This window comes from Dermacentor albipictus, chromosome 6 (genome assembly GCF_038994185.2).
Source record: "Dermacentor albipictus isolate Rhodes 1998 colony chromosome 6, USDA_Dalb.pri_finalv2, whole genome shotgun sequence".
Classification (NCBI taxonomy): Eukaryota; Metazoa; Arthropoda; class Arachnida; order Ixodida; family Ixodidae; genus Dermacentor; species Dermacentor albipictus.
The window spans coordinates 6,851,993-6,874,616 of record NC_091826.1 but is presented as its reverse complement, the minus strand read 5'-3'; the positions used below and the strand labels follow the sequence as shown (position 1 = coordinate 6,874,616).

Sequence of the window (22,624 nt, the reverse complement as noted above, 5' to 3'; positions counted from 1 at the left end):
GCACTATGGTAAAAATACGAGAAGCCTTTGTGTAACAGCTGTACTGAACAAGCTTGATGATGACTTCTGCTGTATTAATGGTAAAAATAAAATGTCAAAAAATATTAGAAACCGGTGTGTGTCAACTGTAGTATTTGTATAAATTGCCTAAACTTCTTCCTGAAATGATGAAATTTGTGGGTTTTTTTCTTGTTTTACATACTCTGTATACAAGGTACCCTGTATACTTTGTATACTCTGTATACAGAGACTCTGTATACTCTGTATGTATTTCTGTTTGATTGCGCTACTTACAGTGCATAAAGTATTTTTTTTTTCATTAAATATTAATATTTCATTTTCGGTGCATAAACTTGAACTGTATGCACCAACTCTACCAGTTGCCTGATCTGCCAAACAAGCACATTATACTTGGCCGGATCAGCATAACTGAGTACGTATGTTTCCAAATAAATAAAACTGTATTGTACTGGAAAAAATGACGTTTTTTTTTCTTTTGTATTTTGGATGTGCTAAGCGATTAGAGCACTGCATGCGTGATCAATGGAATTCCAGTTTCTTGCACTTTGTGCACTGCAGTTGAGCAAGAAAGTTATCACTGAGTTTTATTCACAGAGGGGTACATGTGAGCTGGCAAGATTTTGCAATGAGTAGAAGAACGCATAAATGCGATACCCTCACAAGTCCATGTAAGAAGTAGAGAAGCAAGTCTGATGATGAAAAAATGTAAAGAATTAACAGAATAAGTGTACCACAAACTAGGAAAACAGCTAAATTTTAAATAAGATTAAACTGCAGGCAGGATTCCGTAAAGGCTACTCAACAATAGACCATATTCACACTATCAATCAGGAGATAGAGAAATGTGCGCAATATAACCAACCCTTATATATAGCTTTCATTGATTACAAAAAAGCGTTTGATTCTGTCGAAACCTCAGCCGTCATGGAGGCATTGCGGAATCAAGGTGTAGACGAGCCGTATGTAAAAATACTGGAAGATATCTACAGCGGCTCCACAGCCGCCGTAGTCCTCCATAAAGAAAGCAACAAAATCCCAATAAAAAAAGGCGTCAGGCAGGGAGATACAATCTCTCCAATGCTATTCGCAGTCTGTTTACAGGAGGTATTCAGAGACCTGGCTTGGGAAGGATTGGGGATAAGAGTTAATGGAGAATACCTTAGTAACTTGCGATTCACTGATGATATTGCCTTGCTTAGCAACTCAGGGGACCAATTGCAATGCATGCTCACTGACGTGGAGAGGCAAAGTGGAAGAGTGGGTCTAAAAATTAATCTGCAGAAAACTAAAGTAATGTTTAACAGTCTTGGAAGAGAACAGCAACTTACAATAGGTAGCGAGGCACTGGAAGTGGTAAGAGAATACATCTACTTAGGGCAGGTAGTGACCGCGGATCCAGATCATGAGACGGAAATAATCAGAAGAATAAGAACGGGCTGGGGTGCGTTTGGCAGGCATTCTGAGATAATGAACAGCAGGTTAGTACTATCCCTCAAGAGAAAATTGTATAATAGCTGTGTCTTACCAGTACTCACCTACGGGGCAGAAACCTGGAGGCTTATGAAAAGGGGTCTACTCAAATTGAGGACGACGCAACGAGCTATGGAAAGAAGAATGATAGGTGTAACGTTAAGGGATAAGAAAAGAGCAGATTGGGTGAGGGAACAAACGCGAGTTAACGACATCTTAGTTGAAATCAAGAAAAAGAAATAGACATGGGCAGGACATGTAATGAGGAGGGAAGATAACCGATGGTCATTAGGGGTTACGGGCTGGATTCCAAGGGAAGGGAAGCGTAACAGGGGGCGGCAGAAAGTTAGGTGGGTGGATGAGATTAAGAAGTTTGCAGGGACGACATGGCCACAATTAGTACATGACCGGGGTAGTTGGAGAAGTATGGGAGAGGCCTTTGTCCTGCAGTGGGCGTAACCAGGCTGATGATGATGATGATAAAACTGCATGATAAGCCATAGCATACAACTATGAGCTTAACAAAAATATGTTCTTTTTTCACCGGCTAACAATTTTGTAACGAGAGAACCTTACCATAGATATATATGCGGTAGTCAGGTGGGCAGTTTGGGCGTAGCCCCACTCTTTGCAGGTAGTGGTGTATTGATGGGCACAGTCTGGGACCCCCCATATTCTAGAATGTTACTCCGCTCAGCCCTCCACCTTTACTCGAGGAAGTTGATGGCAGTGCCATCCCTGGACAGCTGCTTTTCAGTGGTGCTCCACAGGCATCCCTGAGAAGTGCAGCATCTTTTTCAGTCAATGGGGTGACGCTGTGCTCCACTCAGTTGAGTGGAGGATTGCTTAAAAATATGGGGGTTTGAGTTAACCTGTTTTCAGAAAATGGAAGCTCCCACAGGGTCGCACAGAGTCCTGGGTAAGTATAACACCAACACAAACAAAATGCAGCAATGGCCACACAACATTTGCTGCACATCATTACAGATGAGCTGGGTTTGTCACTTGATACACAGAAACATGGCATTTCTCATATCGTGATGTCAGAGGGTGCAGCTTGAAACTGGGTAGAGTCCAAAGACATCTTGGAGGGGGTATTTTCCAGAAAGCTGGCAGGTGTGGCCACTGCCTGAGTATGGTCATTATACAAGTCAAAGTGCTCAGAAAAGTTTTAGTTAACATTAAAAAGTAGATTTGGAAAGCTTACCCAAAACCAAATGTATATACATGTAGGTTTTACCCATCACTTTCCAACTTTTCACTTTAATAAAGGGTTTGAGGTACACAGAGGTGAATATGGTAGCTTAATACTGATGCCAGAGCCTTCTGCCTTAACCATACACAGCAGAGTAAGCAAGAACACATACTCACAACATGCAAAACACTGAGGTTGGCAATTTTATGCCTCCAGAGTTAGTTTTACACATCCCAAACTTCTCTGTAATGTGCTCAGCTGATACATCCTGAAGTTTGTATCCTCCAAGTGAAAACATCATAATAGCATAAACCCCCTGAAACATCTGGTTAGAGTCTTTTTAAATCTTTTACAACTGACGTGGCTTCACTCACAGCTTTTCTATGTGCCAAAACATGTTGTTTGTTTTGTTTAAAACATTGTCAAGCCAACCACAAAAATGCCTTGGAATTATTTTTTTTTTTCACATTATAGAGCAGGTTCATCTCTCAAATGGCAGCAAGTATGCTAGTCTCCTGGTCCAGGTTCAGTTCCTGTTTAAAAATTAAAGGGCAGCATTAATTTCTTTTTTTTGGTTTCACAGTCTGAATATACCCATATATTTAAGTTACAGGGGGGACTACGGTCTCCTGGCCCAGTCCAGGCTTGATGTTGTGCTTGTACATGTAAGAAGTGACCTGTCCAGGGACCTCGGCCAGCACCTCCTTGGCAAGCTGCATCTGGTTGCTCTGCCAGGTGCCACCACCTTGAAGGCACTTGTTCAAGGGCACAAATTGGACAATGTCTCGTTCAGCTTGGTGGAAACCTGAGCTAAGCTGCACGGCATCTCCATCAAGGGCTTCCATGGCTAGAAATAAAAAGGAGGCAGTAGTGGACAATGGCTGGAAACAGCAGGAAGACAGTAGCCTCATTATACAGAGCAGCTCACACACTCTATGAGAAAAAAGGCCATGTGGAACATGGTAACTACATGAAAGGGAAAAATTGTAATCCACCCGAATTTGGCACAAGACTACAAAGGAAATCCCAGACCAGGACAAATTTTTCCACAACTGCAAAGCGCTCTTCTTGAGAAACCCATTTGGGTTTATATACATTAGGGTGGATGACAATTTTTCCCTTTCATAATAGTTCCTTCACCTTGTGGGATATTGCAGAATAGAATTGGCATTGTGACTACATGTACTATCATGAACAGATGAAACGCAAAAAGGAAAGCATAAAGTTGAGCACCTGTTTAATATGAATAATTCTATACTGCAACATTGCAACATCACATATTCAGTCACGAAAGATGGTGTAGGCGCCAAACTAAGTTTGCAGGCTGAGACGACGCTGACATCACACAAAGTGGTGGAAGTGAAAACAAAAGAATACATTAGTTCTGTTTTGGTTTTGTCTCATTTGTCTGCAATTGTAAATATCTAAGAAAGGAGTTGCTGATGCTGTAAGCTCCTAGGAGATAACCATGATAAGAAAATTTATTCATTTATGTGGTGTTACGACATAATGGCTAGCCTGCAGATCAGCCCTCATGACAGTTGCCTCAACAGTTGCGTCTGAACAGATTGGCCAATGAAAGCATCTGCCTTCCATAGAGCTGAACATACAAGCACTGATATTTTAAGGTGAAAGCCTTAGATGGCTCATGGGTTGAAAAACTGGCCATCCGCCATTGTGGCACCAGAATTCAATGGCACCAAAATTGGGGGTCGAACACTCGACCTTTCGTGGGAGATGTATCCATAACCTTTGGTATTAATCATGCCAAAGCTAATTAGGGCACATTTAACTAAGATATAGTTAATTAAGGCACTTGAACGCACAACCTTTGGTGGGAGAAAAAAATTAATAGGAAGTAACAATGCCTTCGAATGAGCATGTCAAGTATTTTGATGAATGTCTCATGAGTGTACAGGCTTTTGCCTTCATCCTCTTTAGCGTATGCTAAAGTGACTGTCAATTTTTTGACCCTGCACTTGAAAACACGCTTTGGTTCTATCTGGGAATGCTTTGCAAAAGCCTATACCTGCCTATTTTTTAGTGGCTGCAAACACAAAGGATGGTGGCTGGCCAACACACCTGAGAAATCGGCATTGCCCACACCTATGATGATGATTGACATGGGCAGGGAGGAAGCCTGTACAATGGCCTCCCTAGTTCGTGGCATATCGCTGATGACACCGTCTGTGATGATGAGCAGCACAAAGTAGCTTCGGCCATCACAGTAACTTCTTGCAAACCTAAAACAGAACATAAAAATGGAACGTTGTTCTTAGTAAGTTACGATACTGCCATTCCCAGACCATAGCAAAGCTGCATGTCACAACTGTGCTGCATTATTTACGTAAGGCAGGTAGGCCAAAATGGTGCCATTTGAGGTTTATACAATAGAATTTATTGCTTTGAATTGCTTTGAATTTATTGCTTTGAATGTATGCAAAAATGAAAGGCAAACCTTGGGTTACGGAATCTATGAAACGCTGAAAGGATTGGCCCACGTTCCGTAAACCGAAAGGTATGCGGAGAAATTCGAAAAGACCGAAGGGTGTGGTGATGGTGGTCTTGGGAATGTCTTCTTCAGTAACTGGTAGTTGATGGTAGGCGCAAACGCGATCGATCTTAGAAGAGATCATCGCACCGTGCAACACTACCGTGAAGTCCTGAATGTTCGGTAGAGGGTAGCGATCAGGAACTGTGACGTTGTTTAGTGCTCGGTAATCACCGCATGAGCGTTAGTCTCCTGTCTTCTTAGGCACCATGTGAAGTGGTGATGCCCAGTTACTGGAGGAAGGGTGGATGATGCTAAGTTGCAGCATGTGTTCGAACTCTGCGCGAGCGATCTTGAGTTTCTCCGGGGACAAACGCCGGGGTCGGAAATAGACCGGTGGGCCGGAGGTAACGATGTGATGGCCCACGTCATGTTGCACCGGTTGAGTCCAGTCTGGCAGGCGCGTCAAAGTGGGAAACTCACGTAGGAGTGCGGCGAAATGTTCGTCCAACATGGCAGAAATAGGCGCTATGGGCAATGAGCCTGATGATGGGACACCGGGAACGGATAGCTGGGTCACGGAGTCGATGAGATGGCGCCGTTGGATGTCCACAAGGAGTCCATAGTTGTGCAAGCAGTCTGCTCCGATGACTGCACGACGGACGTCAGCAACCAGGAAGATCCAACGGAACGCTCATCGAAGGCCAAGGTTTAGCATAACGGAGCGTGATGAGAAAACTGGAATCCTGGTGCTGTTGACAGCTTGCAAAAACGACACAGGTGTCGCTTTTTGGTCGGATTGGTGGGCGGGGAGAATGCTGATGTCAGCTCCTGTGTTGACTAAGAATCGTTGTCCCATAATTCTGTCCGTCATGTAAAAAAGGCGACTTGTGTGTTAGGCCGGACCACTCGTTGCTGTTAGAGGTCGACCGGCCTGTTTCCTTGCCAAGCGGCGGTGGTAGTAGCATACGCCAGACATTGTTATTGATGTTTCATTGCGGGTGCCCGTGCATCTTGATTTGCTGGAACTACGGCTGCGTGGGCGACGAGATGACATGCGGCGATGTTCCGCTCCACAGATGATGCGTTCCAGGCGCTGACACAAGGAGTTGAGCGGAGATTGCACTGCTGAAGAGGAGGGAAGTGTTTGCAGGGTGGTTGTATTGTCACCCGGGGATGATGTCGTGGTTGCGATAGTTGGGGCGGCTACTTCCATGACTTTGTCGGCCAAAGCAGTAAGTTCGGTAAGGTCCATGGTAGAGGCTGTCGCCAAGACCATCTGCACATTAGCCGGGAGTCGTTGCAAAAACAATTCGTGCAACAGCGCGTTGTCGATGGATCTCGCGTTGTTTCCAAGCAGCTGCCTCATTCGGCGAAGAAGTTGACTAGGGCATCTGTCGCTGAGTTCTTCAGCGGACAAAAGTTGCTGGATGCTAGAACGCTGTGAAGCTGCTGTGCGCTGTAGCAGGGCTGCCTTGAGATTGTCATAGGTGGCTGTAGACAATGGGGAGTTAAACAAATCTGCTACTTCGTCAATGGCGGCGGGCGAGAGCGCTGCAACGGCGTAATGAAACTTTGAGGCTTGAAAGCGGGTACCAGCAACTTGAAATTGCGATTCGGCCTGAAGAAACCACACCAAGGGATGCTGGTCTTAGTACCGTGGGAGGCGGACAGCGATGGCCGAAAAGGAGGGCTCACCGCGTTCCTTGGAAGGGTTCTGGCCTTGAGCTCTCGTAGCGTTGGTCTGGTCCGTGGTCATCTCTACCACAGGAGCGTATAGAAGTATCACGTCCGCGGTCACCAAACTGTGGCGACAAGTGACCACATAGACCGGTAAAGTCTTGGGCTCTTGTGGGAGAGGAAAAACCAACACTCCTTCTCTAAGCGTAGCATTCTTTAAAAATCCTCCTTCGAAACGCTAGCCCATGTCGGAGTGTGCCAGCCGCTCGTGTCTCATGTGGACGCGAGCACCTAGTAACTCATGCGAGGTCGATGCTGCTGCCGCTACAAGGTAACCAGGGTAATAAGGTATGTGCCACTAAGAAAGTGCCACTCTATGATGATGAAAAAGACCCCTTAATTTTCTCTGATGCTGAGCGGAATCGAACTCATGTCATAAGGGTTTCTTGAGGACAGCAACCTGACACATTAGCAGGCTACGCCACAAATGCACTGCATATGTGCTGCTTTCAATGAACGCCTTTCATGCCAATGCTTTAGCAAGCTGAACCATGAATGCACTGGGTAGGTGCTAGATGTCGCTAAGTGTTCTTAGGGAAGCATGAAAGACGAGCCCCACTGCAGTACACACCTCATACATAACTTAGCATGTGTTGGTGGGCTAGTTGGTTAAGCATGATTACAAGAACGGCGCCGTTCTTGTAATCATACATAACTTGTTTCAACGGTGGCAACACATTCTCTCACTATATCGATTCAATGCTAACGAATTACTGTTGACAGTCATCTGGAGATGGCTTCTACTGCAATTATTTTTTTGGCACTAACAGTCGCGGACTCTAAGTTTGCTGCCTTGACATATTGTGGCTCTGCTTCACAAGTCAACGCCACAATATCATTTGTTGCATCTTGCCTTTCCCTGCCTGCATTTACCTGTGGACTTGCCCACTCGAAAGTGTATGGCACCATGGCTGTCGTCAAAAAATGCACCAGCGTGCTTCCTAGAGCCATAACAGGTCACGTAGGATGCCTAAAATTTCAGTACCTTTTGATGCCAGCCTAACAATCAAAAATTTTTATGAGAAGATCCTTATTGATGCAGGCAAATATGCTGGTTCAGTACTTTTTAACCTCACAAGTACATTTAATTCAATTCTTTATTGTTGCAAGGCGGAGACAAGCACGAATGTTGTTTATGCAAGGTGAATGCTGAAGGCACCAGCTGACACTAGAACATGGCGGCGGAAGCGCCCCGGCAATAACAGCACTTCTTCCTCATCGTCTCTTGTCTGCATGACCTGTTCTGCATCGTGACACTACGCCACCAGCGTTGGACCACCAACCTTACGCAAGCAATTATGGCCCAGCAAGGGCACGCCCGTAGGCCTTTAAATGGGAGACATGAAAAACATTGGTTCTTGGCTATACGAACGACGGTCCTGGCTCTTCGGGAGCAATATCATACATCATATTCGAAAGCTGTCGCAGGATTCGGTAGGGACCGCAATATTGCGACAGAAGTTTTTCCGATAGGCCCATACGATGAGATGGTGACCACAGGAGCACGAGGAAGGCAGGTAAATACTGCACGTCCCTATGGTGCATGTCATAATGGGACTTTTGGGAAGCCTGGAAATCAGTGAGGCAAGCACGGGAAATCTGACAGGCCTGTGATGCCATAGAAATCGCATCGTGGGCATAAGCGGTGTGCAACTGTGTGACTTGTGGAAGTACAGTGTCCAGGGGCAAAACGGGATCACGGCCAAGCAGTAGATAAAATGGTGAGTAACCTGCAGTGTCATGGCGAGACGAATTGTACGCGAAGATGACATATGGCAGAGCGTGGGTTTGACATATGGCAGAGCATGGTCAATGTGGATTTCAAATGTTGGAGCAAAAATGATTACGTCATCGAGATAACACAGACAGATGGTCCACTTCAAGCCTCAGAGCAGGGTATCTACCATTCTCTCGAACGTCACTAGGGCATTGCAAAGCCTGAAGGGCACGACTCTTAATTGAAAAAGTCCATCAGGCATAATAAAGGCTGTTTTCTCGCGATCCTTCTCATCAACAGCAATCTGCCAGTAGCCTGAGCGGATGTCATTTAGTGAAAAATATTTCGCCCTATGTAGACAGCCAAGTGCATCGTCGATACAAGGCAATGGACACATGTCCTTTTTGGTGATCCTGTTCAGATGATGATACTCAACACAAAATCTCCAGGTGTTATCTTTTTTTCTTGACCAGGACAACTGGTGAGGCACACAGGCTAGCGGAAGGCTCAATGATGTTCTTCTTCAGCATATTCATGACTTCGCTTTGAATGATGCTGCGCTCTGCAGCAGACACACGGTAGGGGTGGTGATGGACGGTACTACGGCTGAGTGACTATGGCTGGCTGAGCGGGCGGTCACTGAAATAAAAAATATCGTGGTAACTGAACAGCATGAGCCTAAGGTCTTCAGTTTGAGTTGGACAGAGGACGGTAGCGATCATTTGATCGACGTCATGGTAGGGTGACAAAACCGAATGGGAACGCGTGATGATAGGGCTGACAGAGGCAGAACTAGTGGGCACGAGCAGAGATATCTGGTGCTCGTGCACAGATGTCAGACAGGCCACTGTCATGTTACCGGGAAGATCATGTGTAACAGACGCAAAGTTGAGAACAGGAAGCCAAGTAGAATTATTGACAATGGTGACAACGGTACTTGGGAGCATGATGCCATGCTGTAGAATAATGTCGACAAGCAGAGAGACAATGTAGTCGTCATCAGGAACATGTGGTCGAACGTTAAAAAGTACATTAGTAGCGGGTTGAGGCAGCAACCCGGCAAATCCAGCAGAACACAGGGACGGATGATATTCATCAGAAACAAAGGAGCTGTAAGAAGGAAGGTCCAACTGCACGACACCTGTAGCACAGTCTATTAGGGCAGAATGTGTCGAAAGAAAGTCCAGCCCCGAAATCAGGTCATGCAGACAGCGCTCTAACACAATAAATAAGATGGTGGTTTGATGGCCAGCAATCGTTACTCGCACTGTACACATGCCGACAACTGGTGGCGTACTGGCGTCGGCAACGTGCACTGTGCACGATACGGCAGGCGTGAGGACCTTTCCGAGTCTTTTGTGAAGGGCGGCACTCATTAGAGATATCTGGGCATCGGTGTCGACGAGGGACTGGACTGGGACTACATCCACCTCCATGTCTAATATACTTCCAAGGGTAGACAATGTGATCAGAGGATTTGCACATCGAGTCGTTGATGCAGCGTCGCTTCCAGGAGCTGCACCCACTGGTTTTTCTGTGGAACAAATGCAGGGGAAGAAGCGCGGTGGGCCTGCGGCGAATGAGACCGACGATTTAGGGGCAATGGTGGCCAGCTGGTTTGGAAGGTCGTAGGTACGTTGTCAGTATTCGTAGATGAAGGACACACAGAGAAACGGGGAGCTCCGGATGATCAGACGGGAAGTTCCACCTAAGGGTCGATGACCAATGACTGCGGCAATGACGAGCGATATGTTCAACAAGCGAGCAATTGAAACAGATCAGTCTATCATCAGGTGTACTCCAGTCGGCCGCATTACAACGGCGAGTTAGAACCGCTAAAAACGGGGAAGCAGTGGTTGGGCAGGGCCGGTCCTGACTGAGAGTGGCATCATGAACGGGCATCACGAATATACACTGGTACTACTGCGTATATTTATTGAAGCAGTTTAATAAACAGGCTGAAGTAAGTCAAAATATGCTTTCAAATTTTGATAGGAATTACGCACTTCCAGAATAAGCCGACTATCGTCAGCTCATGCTCGGCCGCAGCTACCCGCATAGGAATGAAATTTTGGCCAAGGATGTCGGCAAGCTTTGCGTAAAGCCTGCTAAGCTGACAGACATAAGGTTTTCTCATGCAAGCCAGTGAGAAGTACGTGGCAAGATGCTTGTGGCGATCTCGCCTCAGCATTTCCTGTGGATTTCTCAAGCTGACAGACTGTCGCAGCAACCTTCCCGCATATTTTAACAGGTCCCTCTTGGGGCCACCAAAGCGATGCCTTGACGGATCTTGCATATCGCTACCCGCCCGTGACCTCTCTTTGCAGTTGTTATAGCAGTGCCATTCTTTAACGCTGACAGCCGCAGAGCGCTCAGGAAGCAGTTAAATGAGTGAACACAATCAGCAGCCGGATGGAGGAAGGTGGTGGAGAGGGGCACTGGCCTCCCCGCCGTTAGTTTTCTCACAACTGCTCCGCCATCTTCCTATTTTGATTTTTTCATGCAACCCGGCTGTATCCATTATCTGTTATAACAATAGAATTTTCGTGGCACTTGAATATTGTTGTAAGTGGGTTTGACTATATAAATCAAACATGGCAATTCCCTTCACTCAAACATTCCCTCAGTAATTTTTTAACACAGAACACCTTGTTCAGAACAATACAACTCGCTGTGCATCAGCTAATAACTTCTTATTGCCTAAAGTTATAATTAATAATGAAAAATTCAGCTCTTCCTTCATGGTGCTGTCCTTCTGGAACATTGTTCTTACTTACATAGAGCTATCTCCTAGCATGGGCAGTTTGTGAGGGGATTTATATTTTCATTTTTGCTCTACTTATGATTATTTTACTGTAATATCATTTATATTATGCTTTGTATGCTTTCTTAAACTTTCATTCATTAGTTCTATATAATGTCATATTATGTAATGTTATACTATTACGTTTCAGTTCACTTAATTTTTTGTGTTAGTACTTGGTAACAATCTTGCCTTTTTGCTGTATTAACATTAACTGGTTTGTTTGTTTAACTTTATACAGGAGGTCCACTTACAGCCCAAAACTTTGAAACCTCCTCCTGTATATTTTGTTGATGTTTATTTACACGAGTGAATGAATAAAATGTTTTTCTTCTTTTTTTCAGCATTTAATAAAATAGCGCTCATTGTTGACTTTCCATTTATTCATTTATTTATCTCTTGCACCTCTCCCATGTTTCTTGACTGAGCCCTGAATGTCAATCACTCTTCAGATCACTTCAGCTGGTGCTCCTTTTCAAGCACTTTCACAAAATTATCCCTCACCCATCAACACTTCAACACAGACCTCAGATACATTGCTTATGTAAGGGCAGTAAGACTCACTTTGCCACGTGGTTGACAATCGGTGCAAAATTGGTGGGACCGTACAGCTGAACAGACTGGAGGGTCCTCTGGTAGGCTTCCAGAACACCTTGTATGCCCGCACAGTATGGGTCTGTGGAGCTGCCATTCAGGAAGAACTCATGTGAAACACGCCCATCAGGTGGCAGGCGTGCTCCGAAGCCCAGAGCAGGAAACATCTTGTCCGAGTCGTAGTCCTGGATCACCTCTCCCACCGCCCGAATGGCCATAGCGTATGCATTGGGTCGCACTGGATCCAGGAAGTGTAGGGACGTAGGGTCTCGAGGGTCCCCATTGGAGGCCGTAAAGTCCACGGCTACCGTGAAGTGCATCTGCATTCTGCGAGATTCGAAAGGCAGATTATGGAAGAAGTGGACTGACATAAATTGTACTTTGCACTGGAAAGAAGTAGCGTGAAAAAGTGATGGTATATGATGAAAGTGATGAATGTGATGGCTTAGGTATGGTTGCTTGCCAGCTGATGTAGCTTACAGCATAAGCAGACGAATGGTTCATCTCTTCAAAGTGTAGGCAGGGCATTAAAGGATGAAACACTCACAGGTGTACTTCTGAGCATATATGCATGCACCTCCACTGTAGAGGATGCAAAAGACATGGCTCGAGTCACTTGATGGTGGCGCCCTCCATATGCACACATTGCACAGCGAAAATTAAAGTCGTGGTTTTTCGAGTCGCATCAACAGTGCAGTGCAGTCGCTCCTAGCTGTTGAGCTCAGGGCGGCTCGAGCACACTCCAAACAGCACCCCTTTAGCACAAAGACAATCAAGTCCATGATTGAAGCAAACTTTTCAGCACAAATTAAAAGAGGGCGAAGAACCCAAACAACAGGATGGCGCTCACCCTGTTTGTGTTCTTCACCCTCGTTTAATTTGCACTGAAAAGTTTGCTTTAATCATGAACCAATACCAACTAGTAGCTGAAACCAAGGTTTTACAGTCAAGTCACACTAATTGAAATACATAGAAAGGAATAGTTGGTATCCACCTTAAAGGGTGCACAACGCTGAAATGGGAGCATGCGTGGTAACTGAGCTAACCAAGAGGCTACCACGTATTGCAGCAAGGGGTGAATTAGTTGACAACTACGCGTACTGATGTTGATTTTCCAAATTTATGTCCTTTGCATCAAGTGCACCAGCAGGTACAGATGACACTGACAATGTCATCCTTTCCTTGGTTTCTCGCAGCACTAAAGGCAGGGACTGTAGCTGCTGGAAAAGCCCAGGAAACTGAGCCTTAAGCTTATTTAGATTACAACTTCTTATCTCTACAATATCACTGTTTAAAGCCAGGGATGAGCTGATAACAGGTACCAAAGTAAAAAATAGAGCAACCAGCTAAAAAGGTGTAGTCTGGGCTTGTATTCATTCCACCGTAGTAGTAGTAGTAGCTTATTGAACAAGGCACAAAAGGAGAAAGAAAATGAAGGGCCATGGGCATTGTAATACCAGTGTCGCACGGCGCACTTTCCATTGCTATCGAGCAAAAGCTGGATCATAATTCTCATCAGTGATTGGCTCCTTCCTGCAGATTTCATAAAGGAGCAAATCGTGACCTCAAAATTCGTACTGTACAAAGTTAGTGCATTGTGGTGTCATCTCCCTTCCATCCTTGTTTGCTGGCGCTAAATATGCTTTCAGTTTACCAACACGCCCAACAAATGGCAATGCTCAAAATTCAATCCCTATCAGGCTCGATTAGGATCAGAACTGCACAGTGTGACACCCATATAACGGTCTCGCTTCCCAGTGGACACCTGAACTGTCCTGTGGTCGAGGGAAAGATACTGGCCAAGAAAAAGATAGGAAAGAGGAAAGTTGCAATAAAGTAAAGGTAAAGAAAACTGGACACAGAGTGTATCGTGTTGCCGGCTAGCGACACAGAGGCTACACCACTGCCGGCTCCATGCCGATAACACCCTTTATTCCGGCGAATGTAACTTATATACAAGAGCGCTGTGGCACCATCTGTCGCAGGTGACCTGTGTCACATTGGCAGTGCCATCTGTTGTGAAGGCACGACGCTACAGAATGGAAAGGGGACATAAGTATAAATACATGACTATAAATATTATTTTTTAGAAAAGTAATAAAAATAACAGGTATTGGAATAGTATCGTGGAATAGGGCACAGGATTTCTGCAGAATTGGTTCGCCATGCTGGGCAACAGAACAAGAAGCATTTGGGGAATAACCTTTTGTACTGGGCCCCAGCACATATGTAATTGGCTGTAGAACAACTGAGAGCTGGACAAGTTGTATAATGACACGTGAGGACGCGTATAAGGAAAGGTGCAGAGCATGGCATAGGGTGCCACGTACAATGCTGGTGTCATCACATATACGTAGCTACAGCCTTTAGACAAACAAGGACCATCTCAATGTCATGGTAATTGAAATCAAGTTATTATGCAGATAGCTGAATGAAACATGTTAGTTTGGTAAAAAATTAGAGATCAAATGCCTGTGAATATCCCGACTCCAATATAAAAAGTAAAAAATGTAAGGGCCTCGAGGCCTTTGCATTATCTTATGCAGTAATTCTGAATGTCTGTATATAGGGGCCCACTGAACTGGCATAGTGGGACAAATAAGCACTCTCAATGGTCAGATGCATTGTCAAGGCACCCATGTGCCTACATAATGTGCCTGTCTGCAACAATCGGACAGCAAATGTGAAGTTCTCTTTCACACAACTAGATGATGCTAGCATACAATGAGATCAACACCAATTCACATGAAGTGCTACATTATCTGGCTGCACAGTACAGCAGAGTTTCTCGCACAGCTTATTATTGATTTTAACCAAGGTTAACAAATAAATTTTGGGACAACAAATAAAATTATCATAAGGCTATCCACTACCCTCATCATGCAATTTTCAGTCAGCTGACTCTTTCTGGCATCTGTTTATCTTATCTTTCCATCCTCATTACGCTTCACTTTGCACCTATCCTGTTATCCTAACAAAACAGTGGAATTATCTGTACTGCACATAACATCTCCTGCTCAATTGCATTCTTTCTTATTATTCAACTAGAATATCAGCCACCTATGTTTTCTCTTTGATCCATATTGCCAACTTTCTGCCATTTAATGTTACATATCCTGCCATTTAATACAGTCAAACTCGGATATATCGAACTTGAAGGGGATCATGACGTAGTTCAATATATCAATAATTCGACATCATCATCATCATCAGCAGCAGCAGCAGCAGCAGCAGCAGCACCACCACCACCACCACCACCACCACCACCACCATCATCATCATCATATTTTATGTCCACTGCAGGACGAGGGCCTCTCCCTGTGATTTTCAATTACCCCTGTCCTGCGCCAGCCGATTCCAACTAGCACTCGCAAACTTCCTAATTTTGTTGCACCACCTAGTCTTCTGTCGTCCTCTACTGCAATTCCCTTTCTGTCACCCTAATGGTGCAACAGTTATCTACTCTACGCATTACATGACCTGCCCAGCGCCATTTTTTTTTTTCTCTTCATGTCAATTAGAATGTCGTCTATACCCGTTTGCTCTCTGATCCAAACCGCTCTCTTTCTGTCTCTTAAAGTTATGCCTAGCAATCTTCATCCCATCGCTCTTTAGAAGACTATATACTATACAGTAATTAAAATTGAACACATGAATTTTCAAGGGGCTTTAACAGCTGTTTGTTATATACAACAATTCATTACAGCTGGGTCCATTATATCCGAGTTCCACAACCCATAGATACGGTGGCAGTATTTTTGCTGATGTGAAAATACTGCCACTGTATCTATGTTGCCCCTGTCCCTATATTACAACCATTGTACACTATTGCAACTGTACCTATGAGTTGCAGAATTTTACATACGAAACTGTAGCTAACAGCACTCACCCACCACGAATGTAATCGAGGAATGTGGCCTGTTCTCTGATCAAAAAGGACACGAGCTTCACCTGTAAGAGTGATGGGCCTCAGTGCACTGACGCAACTCACCATTATGGTCGACTCACCAAACCTGAGTTCTTGTAGCTTTTTTTTCTGGCCTGCTTGCTCTTGTTGATGAGCTGCAGCAGAGGGTGCTCACGTGAAAGCATTCGTTTGAATCATTCAAATATAAAGCATCTTATCGCAAATGATTTAAGTTCCATACGCACAGCTGTCCTGCTTTACCATTTCATGAGGAAAAACCTTGATCACTTTGCATTTGCGACATAGATTGCATACTGGCATAGCTGTTTTATTTTTAGAAGTCTATAGCCCTGGAAGACAAAGTGCTTTGTGTGTGTATGCATATTGGTGCACAACTTCAGATGCATAGGTGAGCCCACAATTCTTAGAAATAATGGTTACAGAACAAAAGACATGGACAAGACTACAGAAACATGTTGCAGGACAGCGTTCATATATAAGTGTTCTATCAGTTGTGCTGTCATTACATTTCACACAATTCTGATATTTTTCAGTGAAGCCTAGTAAACAAGCAAGCATATGTACTATACTTTGAACAGAAAAGTGTCTTCCACTGAGTCAACTCAATAGCTGACTGTTTTTATTGTCTGTTCTGAGTTTCCTCTTTTCGTACATGCTATATTATAGACTGTAGAAAAAGAAGAATAAATACATGTAGGTAGGCACTGTGAGAGAAAAAAACTCAGTGCCCTTCCACTCTGTGAAGAAGGATGACCAGCAAAGCTGTGTGTGTTGGCCCATTAACGGTGAACTGCACCTTCGCCGCGGGTCAGCCCAGCACTGCACTATCATCGGGATCGGCCCCTGTATGTGGAGTGCTTAACGCCTGCTTCCCCTCCGCAGCGGGTTGGCCCTGTATTGCACTATCTTCAGTATCGGCCCACATATGGGGAGTGCTTAACGCCTGCTTCACCTCCGCTGCGGGTCGGCCCGGTATTGCACTACCTTTGGGATCGGCCCCTGTATGTGGAGTGCTTAACGCCTGCTTCACCTCCGCAGCGGGTTGGCCTGGTTTTGCACTATCTTTGGGATCAGCCCACATATGGGGAGTGCTTAATGCCTGCTTCATCTCCGCAGCGGGTCGGCCCGGTATTGCACTATCTTCGGCATCGGCCCACATATGGGGAGTGCTTAACGCCTGCTTCACCTCCACTGCGGGTCGGCCCGGTATTGCACTATCTTCGGGATCGGCCCACACAAGGGAGTGCTTAACGCCTGCTTCACTTCCGCTGCGGGTCGGCCCGGTATTGCACTATCTTCGGAATCGGCCCACGTATAGGGAGTGCTTAACGCTTGCTTCACCACTGCCGTGGGTCGAGCCGGTATTGCACTATCTCCGGGATCGGCCCCCGTATGGGGAGTTTTCTTGCTTACCACGCCAACAACACGAAAATTTCTTTGGACAATAGAGGTATACAGCTTCACTGTAAACAAGTTGTTGGAATTAATTAGTAACTGGTTTTCTATCTGGCTTCTTGCATCTGTCTATTATTTTTAGATACACATTTCCATCGGTGTGTGTATATTTGTCCCCTCTTGTAATGCATGGATGTATAGTATACCATCAAGTTAATATAACTAACTCAAGAGGAAAAGCTCCCCATAGCATCTATGCATTGAAATCAGTAACCAAAAGGGCGTCGCCATGTTCCTACTCTGTGCAGGCATGCATGTGCAAACAATGTGATGCCATTCAGACATGACACACAATCAAGAAGATCCATAGCATCCCTCAGTGTGGTGGTGCCATCTTGTTCAGGTGCCTGCAAACCATCTTTTCACTTGCCATAAGTTTTCCATCAAATTTCTATAAATAGCCCATCGCATCTTTCTGAAAAATATTCGCAATGAACTTTAAATATTGTTCATACCTACGTGCTATGTATTTATCATAATTTTAACCTATTTTGAATATATTTAGAGTAAAAGAATTGGAGGTAGCAACATGGCGGTGTGTTTGCAGTTTCAACTCTTTTCACCCAGATTTTACTCTAAGGTTGGTATACTAACACTATTGATATACAACTAAATCTCACCAAGAATCAGAATGTAATGGGGGTTTTTACAGGAGTGGCAATCACTTTGTGTTGATAGGTGTTGTTCATGCTAGTCATGAGTACTTTAATTTTGCAAAAGTGTTTAGTTAATAAAATTGAATTAGCTAACTTCTAAGTACCTTATTCAATTTATAAAGCATCAATGCAATAGTTGAAAAGGTTGTTGACAAATGACCTAAACAGCATTTAAAGCAGCTTGGGTCTTGCGTGGGTCCTTTTTTCTTTCTATGAGGAAAGAAAGCCTGCAAAATTTCCAAACTACTAGCTAGGTGAACTGTGTTCACGTGCCAATGACAACATCAGTCTCAAATGTAAACCTCATCATCTAGTACATAGTGCAACTTGTGTACGGCAAAGGCCAGGCTTCATGTTTGATAAAGACTGAAGATGCACACTGAAATCTGCAGACATGTTGGGAAAGAGCGTAGCTGCTCATTTCAAGTGAGATAAGGCCCATATGTGACAAGGTGTGTGAACGTGTTGTCACGTGGCAGTTTTTTAATTTCGTAAGCTTTCTTTTTTCGGCGAAAAAAAGGAAAACACAAGACATAGGTTCTCTTCAACACTGACATTGGCCATTTTTCGAAATCTGCCACAACTTTTTCATTGATAACTTATTGATTAGGTAAATTGATTAAAGTTAACAAATTATATCTAATAAGCTAATTATTTTTACAGAACTAAATAATACCCATAATTAGCATGAACGATGCCCATCAAGAACAGTGATCTCTGTTTGTGCAAACCTTCCATTATTTTTAATTCCTTATTAGCATTTAGCTGCGACAGCCGGTACAGACCATGTGCTGCCATGAGTGAAAAATCATCACATCAGTACATGTGGATCTTTGCAGTATAGTACAGCTGGAAACAAAATATTGTGGAATGCAGAAATTGACAAAAAGCTCAAATACTCTGAGCTCTAGTCTTGTGCTCTGCTAGTAAGCTGAGCATCATGTACATGAACGTGATCCCTACGCAGTGCAGTGTTTAAATTTAGGCTGACTGTTTCCACACTCTGAATAACTTTGAGAGCAATTGCACACAATTGAGAATTGCTCCAGCACATATGGCAGGAGGGCAAGTACCTCGTAATTGTTTGTTTGGCCTGGCCCCTCAGATAGGGTGCGCACGTTGGTGTGAAACTCCCCGATGAGGTCGTGGCTGTAAAGAGCACAAGTATGCTCAGCATGCTCAGCAGCGTGCAACAAGGCCAAGAATCAGGCTGTGTAAAGACCGACTTCAAACTAATTTTGGACCATGTAAAAGGCCTATTAGTACAGTGTAAATACAGACAAACCTCAATGCAAAATTCGATGTCTGAAATATAAGTGGAACTGTCCCAATAAAGCTCACAAAAGACAACCAATTTTGCCGCCAGAACTAAAAAGAGAGGATCCTGCAATTGTCGCTTGCTGGATGTGACGCATGACCTAGATGCGTGGCACCTCGGCATGACCCCTGAGATGAGGCAGCGCTAGTGGCTGTTCATGCTGCACTGAACAATCCTGACGGTGGTGTGATGAGACTTGCGTCCCAACGACAACCACCAGGTGAACACGTCGTCTGCTCCAGTGCTGTTTAAAGGCTGCTAACAAAAAAACTATACAATTAACAGCCATGCAGCCTTGCCAAGATTGGCTTCAATAGTATAATTGATCACAACAAAGGCGCCAAATAATACAACGGACGAAAGAAGGTGACACGGGACAACCACGTAGGTGTATGTGGTTAAGTCTTGCCTATGTGGTTGTCCCGTGTCGCCTTCCTTCGTCCGTTGTGTTATTTGGCGTCTTAGTTGTAATCACGTCTTGTTTATCAACTTGCCCATCAACACGTGCCCATCACATGTGCTCAGTGGTATATATTACTCATTTCTAACAAATTTACCCAAAGTAAAATTTTGTTGCAGTTGGTGGTGAAATGCAGCAGCTACTCACCCTCCACCTAAATCCCAGTCATAGCAGGCCACCCGTATGGTGCGATCCTGATCACCACCGCTCAGCTGTTGCATCTGAATGGTAAATGGACGCCATGTTGGGTTCAGTTGCCTTTTCACTACCTCAGTACGGAACACGGCTGTGTAACTGTTGTCTTCGCTGACACGGTAGAACTCCAGAAAAGGGTCCGACTTGCCGAACCAGTCCTTTTTGTCCAGCTTCTTTCCCTGCCACTGCATGTCGATCACTCGCTGCAGAAGACACAGCCAACAACGGATCAAAGCTCATCACTTCTTGGCAGATTTACTATAGTGATAGTACTACCACCTGTAATTTGCATCTATAGCAAACAATGCTCAATCTTTCCAACCTTTTTCATCCCACAGGCTCTTAAAATAAGTGCTTGCAGCCTGCAAAGTGACAAGGATGTCTATTCCCTTTGCCTTTTCAAGGACTTTGCAGTCTTGCACTTGTCCTTTACAGGCTTTCCCATATGCACATTAGTACACCATGTTGTCTTCAATGTGTTCCCATACCATAAAGATTGTGCTTTAATTAGACAAATAAGCAACTAGATTTTGCGAATGTGTCTACTTCTTTTGGATGCTAATTATTTCTTTCCAAAGACTGAGTCATTACATGCCTACTCGCTGTCCTGACTTTTTAAGCCTTACAAAGGTGGAGGGAAGTCATAATCAGAAAAAAAAAAACTTGGCAGACGCTTAAGCTTTGCCTTTAAAGGGACACTAAAGTGAAACAATAAATCAGTTTAGACTAATGAAGAATTGTTTGAGAACCCTGCAAGCAGTCATTTCAAAAAAATAGTTTGATTATTAGATGAGAAAACGAAGGTCCAAGGATCAGTATTTGAATTTCGTGCCGAAACCCCAGTGCCGGTACGTCAGCGTGACGTCAGGGATTCCAAAGTGTGTTTTCGCATTTGGGCCATGTTGGCTGAATAAAGGTTCCCGAAACTTGCCATGTTTAATATTTGGTTCCTTTAGAACACAATGTAGTCGATCTATACCGCTATATATAATTAGTAGACCCTAGAAGATGCCATCGAAATTCATGATGTCACAGCCGCCAGGTGCGGGAACATAAGTAGGCGTCGCCACCCGTATTTCGTTCTTGCGCTTTTTCTGGCTTACCAAACGTCTTATCGTTGTAAGAGTGGTGTTTTTTGTGTTCCAGAACGGTAATTTACTGATGCAGAAGAAATCATTTTTCATTTTAGTGTCCCTTTAAGAGTGAAACGCGACATCATTCAAAGATCCCTGACTGCTTCTCACGCCTCCCAGCAACTGCAGCTCATGTAACTGTAATGTTTACCGGGAAACGCTAGTGGCGAACGCTACACACGAAGACGAGCTGTCTGGTAGAAACACAACCTTTTGCACGGACTAATCCCGGAGGTAGTGCACATCCACACAAAAAAAATTGCATCATTTGCAGGTTCCTTTTATTGTTTCACACTTTTAGCATTTCAGTCTGAGAAGATTTAACATAAAAGGCGTGCACTGCAGGAGTCTTGTTTCATGACATTTGTTTGTGGGCTGTCATTCTCAAAACTACGAGGAATAACTTTGTCAAGAATGTAAGACAAGGTACGAGCAACTTTAGTGACACAATGGTGTGACAATGTAACCCTCATATACCGCTTGTCATTTAGCAAGGCATGGCATATGCATGTATACCTAAATATATACAAAAGTTTTCACTCACGGACCATTTTGCTGACTCCGGATTTTCTGTAACATGGGGCCCGTAACACTATCGCATTAAGAGATGCACAGTTCCACACACCAGCTCCCACTCAAAATCAAGCAGATGCAAACAATCGCCCTCTGTCCTAAGCCAAGGGGCCTACACACAAACCCAGCTGCAGCTTTCCTCATCACCCTGTCTAATCCTCTGCTCCACTCAACCAAGTTTTCCATCACTTGGAACTCATTCTGCTACTCTAGCAGACAGTGGGTTATTACCTATTCTATATGGACCAATCACATGAACTGCACAGTTCCACATCATAATTTCAACTTGAATATAACCTACTGGCATTGTAACACAGCAGTACTAGGGGCACCATGTCGCAGAAAATCTGGTGCCGGCACCCGGCACCAGCGACCGCGTGAGCGAAAATTCCAGTATATATTTAGGTATATATATCTGCCATACCTTGCTAAATGACATGCAAGGATTGGTGCATTGTCGGGCATTCAGTTGCCTTTTCGCCACCCCTTCCCGCTGTACCCATGGATATGTATGCTGAACTGATGATGAAATAAACCATTCAAACTAAACATGCGGTATAGGCGTGTTATATTGCCACGCCATTCTACCACTGAAGTTGCTCATACCTTGTCTTACATTCTTGACAAAGTTATTCTTCAGAGCTTTGAGAATGACAGCCCACAAACAAATGCCATGTAACAAGACACCGACAGCACATGACTTTCATGTTAAATCTTCTCAGACTGAAATACTAAAAGTGCCAAACAATAAAAAAATATGAAAATGATGTCATTCTTTTGGTACGGCTTTGTGCTACCTCCGGGATCGGCCCATGCAAGACGCTACATATTGAGATAGCTCAACTTCATGCATAGCGTTTGCCACCAGCATTTCC

The 22,624-nt window shown here is 44.3% G+C and overlaps 1 protein-coding gene across 7 annotated transcripts in view; it reads right to left on the bottom strand.

The window, feature by feature from the left end:
• Positions 1–1,958: 1,958 nt before the first annotated feature.
• Positions 1,959–22,624, bottom strand: part of LOC135901415 (copine-8-like) — a 45,545-nt gene continuing 24,879 nt past the window's right edge. For 4 of the 7 annotated variants that reach the window (XM_065431184.2, XM_065431187.2, XM_065431189.2 and 1 more), the window contains exons 8-14: positions 19,996–20,246; positions 19,144–19,219; positions 16,040–16,093; positions 15,921–15,982; positions 12,002–12,358; positions 4,769–4,929; positions 1,959–3,533 (exon numbers count right to left, since the gene is read on the bottom strand). In XM_065431184.2, coding sequence (XP_065287256.2) covers positions 3,289–3,533; positions 4,769–4,929; positions 12,002–12,358; positions 15,921–15,982; positions 16,040–16,093; positions 19,144–19,219; positions 19,996–20,246 — 1,206 coding nt within the window. In that variant the 3' untranslated portion in view covers positions 1,959–3,288. The remainder of the gene's footprint in view (positions 3,534–4,768; positions 4,930–12,001; positions 12,359–15,920; positions 15,983–16,039; positions 16,094–19,143; positions 19,220–19,995; positions 20,247–22,624) is intronic. The other 3 variants (XM_065431186.2, XM_065431191.2, XM_065431190.2) reach the window with 2 other exon arrangements.